Consider the following 15,730-nt stretch of genomic DNA (forward strand, 5'->3'; position numbering starts at 1 on the left):
ACTTTTTTTATCTATCCCTTTCCTACAGTAAGTTAACTGAAACCTTTATTAGTTTTAGTTAGCTATATAGCATATAATATAGCAGTATTGAAAATAATAGTTAAAAATAATAATAGTTTTACTAGTAAAACACCAAGTTAAATTTTAAACTAGATTTCAATACTGCTATTTTATATTCCTAAAATAGACCGGTATTTTTTCGTCCCTCACTAAAGCATGCACCGTGCAACTTGTTCCAGCCCCTTGATGGATGGAGCGCGCTCATAAATTCACACCTGAGTCCCGGAGTCCCTAGCTGAGTACCGCAGTAGGGGAGGTTGCAGTGACAGGTAAGGTAAGTTAACGACGTGATCTGCGAGATTGATGTAAGATTGTGTAGGGAGAAAAAATATAAAACAGATAAAAATAAGAGTTTAATATTCAAAAGGTTTATTGTGTTATAATGTTTAGATATGGTGATCAATCCCCATAAAAATATCAAAAACTTGGATACTCACATTATTAGAACTAAGTGTTAAAAACAAAAATCAAAGTTCTCGAATTAATCAAAAAGTAATTTCAAAGAGTTCCGTCCCATGGTAGATACTTACTATTTAAATATTTGCCTTATTTTACAAGATTAAAAAAAGGAATATTTATTTCATACACCGAAAGTTTATCACGATGAAACATGATTACAATTATTTTAAGTCTAGGTAAGCGCATGGGTTTTTTGCATATTCAATTAATCAAAAGATTAAATGGACATCTCAGAAATTAAATATGCTGGGGAATCCCCTACAAACATGTAATTATTGAAAAACTAAATAAAATCTGGCTTTTAAATATATGGCTTGAACAGATTTCGCCATTGGCAGCCGTCAATGTCAAATGCTGCCAACTTAGTTTCATATCGATTCGATCTGTCAGTGTACGGGGAACGGAAACGGAACGGGGAAGGAAAAATGGAAAAATAGTCTTACCTTTTGCGTTGAATTCAGTTACGTTATCCCCATCACCAAACACTACTTATAATTCAATCCGAACGCACATCAAAAGCTTTTAGCAATAATGAGGTGATTAGTTTATAATTTAAAATGATAACACGCCACAGGACCCGTGATTGGGCCACGGGCGTGGGGTCACTGCGAGTTGCCAATAGGAAATAGGTAGTTGTTTATACCGTGGTGCGTTTCAGATAATATCCCATGAACATCGGAGTCGGAGGCTGGGATCGAAGGCGCGCGCCATGACGCGCCCAGGTCCTCCCAATGAGAACTTGCCGACGGTACGTAGCGCTTTTCGATTATTAATAACAAAAATCGGACGGTGCAATATATATTTTTTTGATTTTTAGTTAGTAGACGAAAACAACACTATCTTATCTCTAATAGATAATACTTTACTCACAAATCTCGTCCAAATGTCTGTATTTTACCATGTTGCGTGTTAACACTTCAGCATGAAGACATGCAGCAAGTACTGAAGAAATATAAAACAAATAAAAGGGATTTCCTCTTAATGATTCATGGGTATTCTTATTTATGACAGCACACATCTAAGTATATGTATTAGGTGCATTATTGTTATTCAGTATAAATATTTTAGACAAGGTGGTCCCCATTTTTTTTTCTTACTTTGTATAGTTAAAAAACAAATTGTGGCATGGTTATTTGCCAATCTACTAAAAGTAAATTGTACTTTTATTGCATAAAAACTCATATTCCATGTCAGCGGTAAGACAATCATTTTAATCTTATACCTTTAAACGAGCAATTCTTGTATATATATTATATTTCTGTGATCTCGGAAACGGCTCTAACGATTTCGCTGAAATTTGGTATATGGGGGTTTTTGAGGGTATACAATCTAACTAGATTAGTCTTATGTTTGGGAAAACGCGTGTTTTCGAGTTTTCATGCGTTTTTCTTTCGACGCAGAATATGGTCGCTAATTTCGTGTTGCCGGCCACTGTCCGTCTGGTCCATCGGGTTAAGACGCGGACTGCTAAACGAGTGTTACGGGTTCGAATCTCGCCGGGTGACTAACTTTTTTTTTTTATATGTTCAAGTTTATATATAATTTTTATTGTTTTAGACAAGTTTAATTTTGTAAAAAAATGTAGTTAAGATTATCACCTATACACCACCATATTACATAGTTATAACCGAGCAAAGCTCGGTCGCCCAGGTACTTGAAGTATAATTGAAGTAACCGATGACTCCTAAAGTCTATTTCTATTTGCATGTATTAGTCACTTCAAATCAATTTAATTTGAGTGTAAGGTCAGTCTCCTTTTGAGTTCAAAGGGGTATATAATAATAGTGAAAAGGTTAAGAGGGAAGAATAGCTTTGCAATCCTAACAAACTAATGATACTTTTTCTATGAAATTTCATTATGGAAGAAAATGCTTTCCACTAACTAAATCTTAACAAATCACTTTGATTTTGATGCCTATCACTTAAGCATAATATATACTCATTTGTAGATTTTTCTTTAAAAACAAAAATCGTTTTGTTGTGTAAATTTTGAAAAAAATTAAAAGCTATGAACCTAGTTTTTCATTGTGTCAATAACATACAAAAAAATCATGGAGAATGGAAAATAATTAGAAGTTGAAAAACATATTCTGTTTTTGTATGTATGATGATGACCGGTCTGGCCTAGTGGGTAGTGACCCTGCCTACGAAGCCGATGGTCCCGGGTTCAAATCCTGGTAAGGGCATTTATTCGTGTGATGAGCATGGATATTTGTTCCTGAGTCATGGGTGTTTTCTATGTATTTAAGTATTTATAAATATTCATATATTATAGATATCGTTGTCTAAGTACCCTCAACACAAGCCTTATTGAGCTTACTGTGGGACTTAGTCAATTTGTGTAATAATGTCCTATAATATTTATTTATTTATTTATGAGTGCATGCTATACTTCTCTCTTATAAAGCATTATTCTGTGTTGTATCTTAATTTAACTTTTGGGAATTTACTAATCATCATCCAAAGTCAGGAAAAAAAGTATGTACTATTGTTTAACTTTTTTCATTGATAATACAATAAAACTTGCTTAAGAAGATACTCCAAAAACATGTCTAAAGCGGAAAACCGTATTGTAATTTCATTAAAATGATCTTAAGAAGTGGATTCAACTGTACTTGGACCACCTACATTTAGAAACTACAACTACATGTCACAATGCCTATTCTCACTTTTGTTTCTATATTTGGTTATCATTATTATTCAACATTAACAATCAAGCCACAACACAAAGGACAATAATTTATAAATAAAACAATATCAACATGAATCACAGAGTGATCGGTGACTGTTGGCTGCAGTATGTGGTCTGTTTTCAGAGCTCATAGGCCATGTCGATTTTCCTGGGAAGTGACAGTGTATGTGGACTATTAATCTGTTAGTGTGAGGGTCTTTCCTGACGGATGTGATGATTAAAAAAATTACATAAAGTCTGTATTGCATGTGTGTGTGTGTAGTTTACAATAAAGCTTGATAATACGTTACTATCATTGGCAATTATATGCTTAACATTGATGACAATTGAATGTTGGTGTCAAAAGTTGACAGTTGTCTCTGGGACCACAAGATTATTTATTATATTTATAGGGAGTATTACTGCAATGTTCTGTCACCAGAGAGAAGCACTATAATATATAGTGAATCATAGAGTAACTTATACATACTATGGCTTAACTCCCTTATTCATAAAACTTTACGGGCCTGATTTAATTAAATGATGTTTTATCCCTTTCTGACAAATACAGAAGTCAAAATGACAAACAAATAAATTCATAGCTAATTCAGGCCAGTAACGTGTTTATGAATAACGCCATATAAGTATATCTGTTTAAAAATAAACTTTAATAGCTATCAATAGAATTGAAAATTATAACTGCCATATAGGGCTGCGCATGCGGTAAGGGGTAAAAGAGATAAGAGATAATAATTAAAAAGATTTAAATTAACTAGTCATATTCTTCAGGAAATAGCCCTCACTAATGTAGCCTTGTACATGTCTAGCCTGTGAAGTCTTAACAATCTCAATGCATTTGCTAAATAACAGTGAAAAATGAAAACCCTTAGTACTTAGAGCCAGTATTTTGATCAAAATACTTGTAATTTAATATTATTTTTTCTTCTTACTATGTTCATTTGACAGTGTAACACTCACCACTCAAGTTATAGTTTTGACTGGATTTTTTTTAAATCTCTATTAACATTAGATTTAATAACCCTAACCTCAAAGGATGTTACATTAGATGCTCTTACATTGGCATGAAAACGGTATATTATATGATATAAAACTATTGTGAATGATTTGACTGCTAAGGAATGGAATGTGATCCCGCCATCCATATTCCCTGACAAATATGACCTCGGTCTCTTAAAGAAAGAGTGGATAGGCTATTACTGAACCAGTGAGCAGCATCGTAGGCCCTGTCTTCACAATGTCATATGTAAGAGATCGGGGAATATGTGGTTGTGTGTGTATGTGTGTCTCTGTGTGTGAAAGTTAAATGATGGACTTGATTTTGTGAAATCCCTTTAGGCTTTAGAGTTTAGACTTTAGATTCACTGAGAACTAAGAATTGTCGTCCTGATTCATAAAAGTGTTACATAATCACTGTTTAAAAACTAATATGCGCATATGAAAATAATCATGGAATTCATGGAGCATTCTATATCTATACTAAGGCGTAGTTAGCGATTGTAATAATATTGTGGTTATCCTTAACGATGAAGCAGGAAAGACAAAATCTTTGTTTGATCCATCTACCTATAGCAACACTTAGGCTGCGCGTCTACCAGAGATATGTGAGGATACGTAGAGGGTGATTTGTTTGGTATTTACCAATAGATTGAGCTGCACTGAGCGTAGATATTAGGAAATGAAGATATTCTAATGGTTCTTAATCCCTTCCCTTGCTATGCATCCTCGCAAGGTGGAAACGTAGCCAAACTGACCTTTCGTAGACCTTATCTCTGTGAAATAAGGGTTACAATAGACCAGCTAACTGTTCTGGAAATGCAAGATTGATTTTCACTATGTATTCAACTTTTCAGGTAAAATTGGTGGTGGTAGGTGATGGCGGTGTGGGCAAGAGCGCCATCACCATCCAGTTTTTCCAGAAGCTATTCGTGACGGATTATGACCCTACGATCGAGGATTCCTACATACAACACACAGAAGTCGACGGGCAGTGGTGCATTCTCGATGGTGAGAATAACTTCTTTATTTTATTATTAACTTAAACGGGACTTAATCGCGTGTCAATAAATCGAGCATCGTGGTTGTGCCGACCGATTGACATCTCTATTGCGCAAACCCACTTGGCCTAGGTACCGGCAAAGAGAATTGATTGTAATAGAGATGTAAAGTCTAAGAAAAAAACGGTGCCCCTTAGTTTGACATCTAAAACAGATGGCGATGTACTGCGCCATATGTTTTGCGTAGTTTTGCGATCATTGATTTTTTAAACGTTAACTTTTGACTATTAGAGTTAACGGAAAATGTATGCAGCTGTACAGCGCCATCTCGTTTACCTTTCACATTCGAAGCACTAAATTGTCTTAGATTTTACGCAGTTTAATCAATGTATCTTTGGTACCGGTAAAGTTAATAACCTTTACAGCTTTCTGAACTCGAATTTTGGTCGGCAGCCGGCAACTGGCAACCCATATATGTAGTTTGCCAAAATAAAAATTTGTTTGTTCTATGGAACTGAGCATTTTAATTGTGTTAAGTTAAGACAAATTTATGCTTCGATTGCCACAGCTAATTAAGATGGCGCTGAATGGCTTCGTATATTGAGCACTCACACTGTGTCTCTGGTTTTCAAAAGTTGACTTTTGACAATTCTGTGACGATAAATGGCGCTGTCTAGAACGGCTGTTAAACTTGGGGCACGACTTTTTCTTAGACTTTACACCTCTTCCACATTTTATGCCTCTGCTATATTTGCATCAGGTCATACGTCAAAGTTCTTACCCCTTCATTGTTTTCCAGTACTGGACACAGCGGGCCAAGAGGAGTTCAGCGCGATGCGCGAGCAGTACATGCGGAAGGGCGACGGCTTCCTCCTTGTGTATTCAGTCACGGATCCGCAATCCTTCCGTAATCTACGGCGGTTCCACACACAGATCCTGCGCGTCAAAGACAGGTAACACTAAAGGATGGTTCACAATGCTGCTCAAAATACTGAGACGGTACGGAACCGCAGTGACGTGCCGTAAGCGTCACGATTTTATTGCATGTCCTCCACACTGTTGCTTAAAAAAAAAACTGTTTATTTCATAACAAAAAACATGCATTTTTCTAACTTAACTACTAATCTTAAATTAAAAAGATTTTTTGAGTTAAGGAGTCTAGGCTAGGTGTGTAGAATTAATTAAACAGTACACTACATCTTTATATAATATTGCATTATTTTCGCATTTTAAGCATGTGTTTTTTTTATCATAGATCTAACTTGCCCACATGTTCGACCTTCTAATGAGCTTGCTAATTCATATGGAAATCTATTCAATATACGCGGTACAATGCATTTCCATACTCTTCAACCCTATTCATTGTTTGTTTTTCGGACCTCAAACGTTGGTATGTTATCTAGGTTACGTAACCGTAAGGGTCGTGTTTTTTTGTGTAAGGATTTTATGTTATTATAGTATTGAGTTACAATGTATAAGTCTATTTTTTCAAATACAGTTAATACTCCGCAGTATTTGAATAGATTTTCATAATTACTTTTATATTTTTATTTAATTTTTATAGGTACAAGTCTTAAGTATACGTAACTGGCTTGAAATACGCTGTTGGTGAAAAATCGCAGAGACGTGCCGTGAAGTCACGACTTTACCGCATGCTCTCCACACCACTGCTTAAAATGCGCTGACGCGTCGTAGTTTCGCATGAGGCACGTCACGGCGTTCCGTAAAGTGACCGTATTTTGAGCAGCGGTGTGTCCGATCCCATATAGTAGTTAGCAGCAGAAATTAAATTTAAATCATTAAGTTCGTTTTTTAGTGGCAAAGAATCTCTGGGACTCAAGGAGTAAAAGACAACTGTAAAATCCTGGTCACGGCACCGAAATGTAATCTTCCCCTTCAGAACTCTTTTGGATCCGTAAACTATGATGAATTAATTTAACCCTGATTGCTTTAAATTAAATTAAAGGACCTGATGTGGCCTTTTATGGCCTTTTAGTTTAGTCGGTAAGTTTACGACGCTGGGAGGGTCCCGGATTCAAACCACAATAAGATAGGAGTATTTTTTGTGCTGGGCCTTAGTTCCTGATTTATGTATTATGTGTACCATCGCCTAGTATGTACCTATAAACCACGCCTTATTGAGCTTACTGGACTATTTAATAAAAAGCCGGACGAACGAACAGCGCAGGCCAAGTAATAACGCCCTATTGGTACTATTCGGCACCAACACTCTGAAAACAACAGCTCGAATCTGTTATTTATGTACATTGCATGGATTTCAGGGACACCTACCCGATGCTGCTGGCCGCCAACAAGGTTGACCTGGTCCACGTCCGCGCCGTCAGCGAGGAGGCTGGGCGAGATCTCGCTCGCTCGCTCAACGTGCCGTACATTGAGACCAGCGCTAAAGAACCGCCGCTGAACATCGAGCGGGCTTTCCACGAGGTAAAGATTACCAAAACGCTCGCTAGATGGCACTGTATTGGCCGACACGTTTTCTACATCGCGCTAACGGTGTGTCGACGTAGAATCTATGAGTAGTGGTGAGTTGGTGTTGTTAGATTGCGCAGTTCATAATGATGCAGTGAAATCTCTCTCGCTCTCTGAACGTGCCGTATATTCGAAGCATCGCTAAGGAGCCAATGCTGTACTGTACAACGTGCTTGCTTGTGCGTGTGTTATGAGATAGGGAATACCGGTCTTTAATTTTAAAATTATTCGTATTAAAATGAAAATCTTGTCCACAGCTGGTCCGTATAATCCGCAAGCACCCTCAGCAGGAAGAGAAAGACCGACGTCGCCGGAAATTCGGAAAATGTACGCTGCTCTGAGATCCATACGTGAATAACTTCAGGAGGATACCCAAAAGAAAGTTGAATAGCTGCGAGTACAGAACAAATGTGTAAGTCGCGGGAAGTTTCCAAAAAGAGAAATGTTTCATTCTCGTAAATTTCAAACTCGGAACAAGTAATAAATAAAGGGGAGTGGAAAAATTTCTTTCCCAAAAAGAAAAAGTATTAGAAAATAATATCATGAGGAAATATCGAAATTATGGAAACTTCATTAGTTGAAAGTAATTTTACCTGAAATTCTAACCTATTTTAACTTGGAGGATTTAACAACTAGAGGCGCCTTATTTTGTAAACAAAACAGCCTGCCGATTTTGCGGGGGTGGGGCACGTCAGATAAACGTCAGTCCATACAATACATATGACCGGCGGCCGAGGTTTTCGACAGAAGGGTAAGCTCTTAAAGGCAAAGGCGACTCCAGTTGTTAAATCATCTAAGTACATGCACATGATGTTAATAAGAATATAAAACTTGAAGATGTCGAGAGATTATTCGACTAAATTAACGTGAGTATTAATCCGTTCAAATAATCTTATTAATTTTGCGCTTCACGGAAGATCAACTGCGCTTTAAGTGGCCTAAGTCTAGGGTTGCCATCTCTAAAATTTGGAAACCAGGACAAGACGCGTGAAAACCCCGGATTTTAGAGTCCAGAACCCGGACATGTCAACAGGTTTTTTTAAACAGGTTGTGCGTGGGTCGCGGGCGGCCTGAGGCTTAAAATTTTTAAACCCGGACTACAAATGAAGTCCTCCCCGGACGCCCTCTAAACTAGGAAAAATCCGGGGAAACCCGGACGGATGGCAACCCTACCTAAGTTAGACCTTTAAAATGAAGTATCCTTAGTAAAAACTTAGTAAAAATAAATGCTACAACTGAATACAGAACCTTCTTGAAATTAAAGTTGGTTTAAAAATGTGCTTTTTGTAAATCCAGCTGTATTTGAAACTATATCTAATGTTAGAAATAGTAATGTCGGTTTTCCATTTGAACAAAGAAACGAGATCCCTTAATATGAACAGTTTTAAAAATAGAACTGTTTATAAATAAGAAATTGTTAAGTGGGTGAATCAACTTTTTTTTTTTGTTATCCTGTCCCGTTGTCCAAGGGACAACAGTGGCACAGTTTGTATGAAGAGACGTTGTATGCCGTTCTATTAACATGCTTAGTAGGGGGCCCATTATGGACATTGGTTATAACGACCACAAAAACGCAAGTTTGATACATTTAAGTACCATAAAATCAGTATTTCAATGAACTTTTGTCCCCTGGACAACTAATCGTAACCATGGCAACGAGTGACGCTAAAAAGTTGATTCTCCCAAATATGTGGATGTATATTTATGTAAGCGAGTCGGAGAGACGAAAAACCGTTGCAGTTATATTTGTTGGTTGATCGTAGTCACAAATGCCAAGCATTTATTTATCCAATGCAGAGACCAGTAAAGAATAATGATTGCTGATTTCCGTATAGTTGCGCTACTTGCGAACCTTATAGTAATATGTTGGGCAACTTTATATGGCGACTACCAATCTTTATTTTTTATTTGTCTCTGTCCAAAGTTTAGTTTGTAAGCTATATAAAGGATTTATTGAAAATGCATTTGCATTTTATTTATTTTTAATGTATAAGAATAGATTGGTTTGTGTATAAAGTAGATATCAAACCGAAGCGCAAATCTATTAGCGTTTTTATTTCTGGATACTAAAATGACAGTTCGATCTTCCGAAATTGTAGCTATAGTGTTGGTAACACGAGTCTTTCGAGTCTACATTTGAAGAACTGGACACGTTTTTTCAGACTGCGCTAAAAACTTCTAAGTCTCGAGTTAAGTCTTAAGTCCCGAGTAGAGTCTAATATTGAGTCTTTTTTATGCGCAATTCAAAATGACTCGAGCCTCGAATAAAGACTATCAACAAATTTGTAGATATTATCTAAATACAAATAGCAGAAATGAAAATGAGCGTAATAACGCTCACAATGATACAATACAATAGTATGATTCTGCGCGGTTGAGCGGGTGCGATGCATGCCGATTAATTTTACATGAAGATTGCATGTTGATTTTTTACCTAAAAAGAGTTCTCTGAAAAGGACTCGAGTCTATAAAATAATCGGGTCTCTAGCAAGTCAAAATGAAACTTGAGTTTTGACTTAATTTTATAAGAGTAAAAACACATTCGAGTCTAAAAGAGAGGACTCGAAGGACTCGAGTCTTAACATTATGTAGGACTGATTTGTCATTTTAGTACGAAATTGGTGCAATATAGAAACAGATAAAGATAAGTGTTACAGATTTTTATTTATTTATTTAAATAGTGCAATAATGCACACTAAAAATAATTACAAATGGCGGACTTAACGCCTTAAGGCATTCTCTACCAGTCAACCATAGGGTAAAAGAGAAATTCCCGAATGTGGGTGCAGTGAAAAAAATAATTCGTAAAAAAAAATTTACAATTTTGGACATTCTTAACATTATTTACAGATATAGAAATGAAATATGTTATGGATATAGTTTTTTTTGCACTCATTGTAAAGCATAATATAGACTGCAATATCGAAGAAATATACAGTAGCGGCAAAATTATATTATATTGCTATTTTTATGCAGGCAATGACCGCCTGCATAAAAATAAAATTCGTGAAATTAGACATTAGAATTATCCTAGGTTGATCGAATTGTCGTTTTCATTCGTCCCTGTATTCTAAATTTCATCGAAATCTCTAAAGCAGTTTTTGAGAAATTACCTAGAAAATTGTGCAAATGAATCTGAATAAATATGATAGATTATTTGCCGCTAATGTATGACTAACAAAAACGGTTATTAAAACGCAATACACATATGTATTATAATTAATTAGATTGTAAAAAAACTAACTATTATACATAACTTATATATTTATTTAACTAATTGGTTCAATGACATCACATTCGCAATACTCCAAGGCTGAAATTACCAAAAATATGTAACCTTGATCTCTGACAAATCATTCGAGTAAATAGGTGGAGTGTTTCTCTTTCGCTCTAACGCTGCGAGAGCGAAAGAGAGAGCAAGTAAACTCGGATGTCTATACGTCTACTGGTATGCTTTAATAGTTATTTACGATAGAAGTGCGAAAAATAGGAAATTCAAAACGAGTGGCGATAAATTAAAACACGACCGAAGGGAGTGTTTTAAATCGACACGAGTTGCAAATTACCTATTCGCACATGTATCGTACAACGTTTTACAGTACATCTATCAAATCATCAAATAACTAACCATTTTTTTGGTAGACGTGTAGACACCGAAGTATTCGCTAAGTTTAGAATGTTGGGAGCATATTATATAAACGTGCGTGGGTACAGTTACAGTACCGTCGTCTATTGTTAACTGACTAATGGCATAGAGAAATAAGCGTTTGTTAGTCGTATACCTCGAAATCAAAAAATCCTTGTAGCTTTTCACCTATGCGCGTTTCACCGTGATAGCGTATTTTGTTGTAGCGTGTAATATCGGTGGTATATGTTGTTACTCGCATATATTTTTAATAGATTTTTACAACAGTAGCAAATTTTAATGTAGCATATATTTTCAATAGCCTATTCAGTTAGCCGCAAAAAAAATTAGTTGCATTTTACCTGGGTCGCATATTATTCGTAAAAAAAAATTGGCTATATCACTGGGATATAATAAAAATACGGTCGCTTATTGACCTAATTGTTACAGCCATACATTAACTAACTAACTAAGCTTTGGAGAATTTGTTATTTAGGAAATCTACCTCTAAGGTTAGTCTACAAGTGCGAAATTTAGTGCTTAAAGGAAATGTCGCGATATGTAATAACGCATTATAAAATATTAATAAATATCTATCGAGGTGAAAAGCGACTACAGTGAAGAAAGGCAGGGAAGTAAATATACTATGAATTTTATACACCATTGTAATTGGCGACCAGAAATCATACTACAAGAAAAAATATCTGTTTAGAAATTATGAGATCGCGGCGAAACGCGAATACTTGAAAAGCTACAAGGAATTTTTGATTTCGAGGTATATGACTAACAAACGGAAATAAGCATAGAATGCTCACTTTTCGTAGTCGACATCTAGCGCCGAGTAGTGGATTTATCAGTACCGCTACTTGACACTAGATGTCGCGTCCGATGATAATTGTATTGCTCAACAATTTACAACTAATATTACAAGTAGAAACAGTTGAAAATAGTGTTCCGGTTAATGCGGTTATAATATTACGTGAAAATTGTTGAGCATTAGACTTTTCGTTCGTTGCGACATCTACATAATTATGTCGACTACGAAAATAATAAGCGTTTTGGTGATTTATGGAGTGCTATGCTCAGATACTTATTTTTCTATGCTAATGGCCAGTCAACATTCTAAATGTTGCTGTAAGTACAGTCGCCATCAGATATATCGGAGCGGCCGAGGTGCTCACAAATATCTGAACACGCCTCTATTGTCAAGGCGTTACGGTGTTCAGATATTTGTGGACACCTCGGCCGCTCCGATATATCTGGCGACTGTACGACCGTTTTCAGGAGTTTTTGTATAACAATAAACTTGTATCCTATAGATATATTGTTACACGGCTACCATGGAAATGGGCATTTTTATTAAATGTTAAACTTGTATTTTAGAGTTTGGAATTTTATATTATTTCCACTCAAAATTTTGAGTTCTTTCGACCCTTACGGGAAAAAAGTCTCCACACAATTTTTTTTGTTTGTTTGTCCGTTTTGTTACGGTCATAGAAGTTTGTAGGTATTTAGAATCGAACGTAACCAAACGGAAGAAAAATACTGCGGACGTTTTACTCTAGATAAGGATGGAAAGAGCTCGGTGATGATGATGATGATGGACGAGATCCCATACAGGGATAAGTTCCTTTGTTGTATTTAATTTACTCTGTAACTGTATTTTTCGTGTTTTTATTTCTATGTACAATAAAGTATAGACATACTAACATACATTATTCTGAGTAGAAAAAATATGAAAATTCCCAATTCTGAGAAAACTTTAAATATACTGAAATACCAAAATACACTAAAATAAACGAGATTTAATATGTTTGCGTGTGATAAAAATTACGAGGAAATATAGGGAACGTGCATAAACTGTAGGAGGCAGCACAGGACACGTCATATTTTTGGCGAGTGGTGTATATTTGAAGTTTATGCTTCCAAAGTAGCCCACAAGATGGCAGAGCCTACTATGCACAAGAAAACGTACATGAGCGGTAGATGGCAGCACTTACTTTGGCGTGAAATGTCAATGTACATGTTTATGGTTCCGATTCAGGCCACAAGATGTCAGACCGTCCAACGGACACGGTCCCTATAAAGAAACATTCCTAAAGGTACCTACAACCCACGCACGATAGATGTAGCACATAATTTAAACGAAAAGGAATTGAAATTGTTCATAAGTGTTTTATTTAAGGTGCCCGGCGCACAGTATTAGATATATCTGAGCGGTCACGGTGCTCAGAAATATCTGCACAGTGCTGAGTCGCCATTAGATATATCGGATCGGCTAAGATGCTCAAAAATATCTCAACAAGTACTAATACGCATTCACTTCGCGCAACTTGCTTCGCTTGTAGCCAATAACACGTTTTTGCTTTGTAGCGAAAAGTGCTGTTGGTGGGACGATGGGTCGCTAGCAGTGAACGTGTTAACATCTTGATAATAGGTGAAATATAAAGAAAAAAATAGCCAAGCCCTCCAGTAGGCGAGGCTGGAGTCGAATATAGTATTGTGCCTACTGAGAATCAAATATAAATATTTAATAAAAATAATTTGATTATTTCCTTCTATTAGCTTTCTTCAGATATTTGTGAACACCTTGACCGCTCCGATATATCTGACGGCGTCTGGACAATCGCCGCGATAGTAAGGCTGGTTTAACCTTTTGAACGCCAGACGACAAAGGAACATGCCGTGCCCCGGACGCTGGCTCTCACGATTATTTAAGCGAAATTGAACTTTACAGAGTCCCGCGTTAGTCCCTATTGCATTGGCGAAACTGTCGGCTGTAGCCGTCGTTGGCGTCCTTGGCAAGTCATTCAGATGTCGGCCATAGCCGACGGTGGCGGTCAAAGGGTTAATGTCGCACTGACCGTCCGGTACGGAACGATCCGCACTCACCGTCGGGTGCGGAACGAACCGCACCGACCAATATGTACTAAGGTGCTCCCTGGCGCCAATTACCTTCGATCTGAATCCCTTAGTTTTCTAATGTTTTTTGTAGCTTATTATATTATTAACAGCAACGGCTAAGCAATATAGTATCCCACATTTAGTTCAAAGTTCATTGTCTTCGAGATATTTGCCATCAAAGATGAACAATTTTAGGCCAAAAATTAATATCTCTGACCAGTTTTTAGAATCGTCAAAAACGAACCCAAATATGTAGATTTCGTATATAATATAAGCTTCACAGCAATCGACTATCGAAAAAAGATCGCTCCCCACCGACGATCAGTGCGACACTAAAACCAGCCTAAGGTTTTCACATTCGATACGGATCCGCTCCGGAGTGCGAGCTGTGCGCTATACGTGTTGCTGCCTCGCTCACACACCGGAGCGGTCGCATCGGTGCGATAGAGTCGGACCAAGCTAACTCTGCATTTGCAATGACTAAGTGTGACAATGTCATTATTAATGAAAAATTTCTATAAAAAAGTGACGTTTATAAAGCCACTACCTCACTTTGTTCTGTTCAAGTGAAAAGTTAGCTTAGACGGATTCTAACCGCGTAGATACGGTAGAGGCCGCGACACCCCATTGCACATAGCTTTACTAAACCTCGAGGCCCAAAGAGTCGGCGAAGAGATTAAAATTCGAATCTAACTTTTAAAGTTTAAGGTCGTTTTTTGACTGGCAAGTTTTAGACCCTGTGGGTCTCGAGGGCTTAAAGCCTGCACATATTGGGCCAACGCTGGTTAATCTAAGGGACGCAACCATGCGGAAGAGCGCATACCCATTTTGAAGACAATGTTTCACAAAGTTCTTTGTTTTTGTTGTTATTTTTTTATATTGTGGCGATGTCGTACCACCAACAGTTCTAGAGTCAGACCAAGATAAGTTGGCAGCGATTTTGACAGCCCAGACAGCGCATGTGTTATTTTAAACGTCAAACTTCTTTGAAATTATGACTTACTTAATACTTGCACAGGCTGGGTTATCAAAATCGATGCCAACTTAGCTTGGTCTGACTAACGCATAACTGCGTCTTATAGATTTGTCAAAGTTAGCTCAAAGGCGGGCTTACTGTACAGTCGCCATCAGACATATGGGAGCGGCCAAGGTGCTCACAAATATTTGAACACGCGTCTACATATAGCCAAGGCACTAGAGTGCGTGTTCAGATATTTTTGAGCACCTCGGCCGCTCCGATATATCTGATGGCGACTGTAGGTACGTTAAGCACAAATGCCATTTCAAGACTTATTCCATTGTAATATGGATGTAGTTTGAATGGCAAGCATAACCCCTGTATTTAGGCAAGTAGCACAGAAATATTGTACATTGTTGTTAATCTATGTTTTATATGTTGTAACATACAATAAATGTAGAAATGTACACGTTGTTTTATTTCAATCATCTAAAATATCATTACGTAGTTCGACGGCGTAGCTACTGTTTCACAGGTAAAACTGGATA

At 37.0% G+C, this 15,730-nt stretch overlaps 1 protein-coding gene across 2 annotated transcripts; it reads left to right on the top strand.

Annotated features, from left to right (window-relative positions):
- Window positions 1–728: 728 nt before the first annotated feature.
- On the top strand, window positions 729–15,649 carry LOC133524617 (ras-related protein M-Ras-like). 2 transcript variants are annotated; one of them, XM_061860753.1, is made up of 6 exons: window positions 729–1,055; window positions 1,178–1,267; window positions 5,062–5,215; window positions 6,005–6,158; window positions 7,488–7,650; window positions 7,953–15,649. In XM_061860753.1, the coding sequence occupies exons 2-6, from the start codon at window positions 1,229–1,231 to the stop codon at window positions 8,034–8,036; spliced, it is 594 nt and encodes a 197-aa protein (XP_061716737.1). In that variant the 5' UTR covers window positions 729–1,055; window positions 1,178–1,228; the 3' UTR covers window positions 8,037–15,649. The 2 variants fall into 2 exon arrangements, with proteins under 2 accessions (XP_061716737.1, XP_061716738.1); XM_061860754.1 differs by lacking the exons at window positions 729–1,055; window positions 1,178–1,267 and adding an exon at window positions 3,309–3,374.
- The last annotated feature ends 81 nt before the right edge of the window (window positions 15,650–15,730 follow it).

Source organism: Cydia pomonella, chromosome 13 (genome assembly GCF_033807575.1).
Source record: "Cydia pomonella isolate Wapato2018A chromosome 13, ilCydPomo1, whole genome shotgun sequence".
NCBI classification, from domain to species: Eukaryota; Metazoa; Arthropoda; class Insecta; order Lepidoptera; family Tortricidae; genus Cydia; species Cydia pomonella.

What these genes read in the sequence shown, in the direction of transcription:
- LOC133524617 (XM_061860753.1), top strand. Translation starts at nt 1,229, where the DNA reads ATGACGCGCCCAGGTCCTCCCAATGAGAACTTGCCGACG. An exon ending in GCAGTGGTGCATTCTCGATG is followed by an intron (nt 5,216 to 6,004) that starts GTGAGAATAACT and finishes ATTGTTTTCCAG; the next exon opens with TACTGGACACAGCGGGCCAA. An exon ending in TCGAGCGGGCTTTCCACGAG is followed by an intron (nt 7,651 to 7,952) that starts GTAAAGATTACC and finishes TCTTGTCCACAG; the next exon opens with CTGGTCCGTATAATCCGCAA.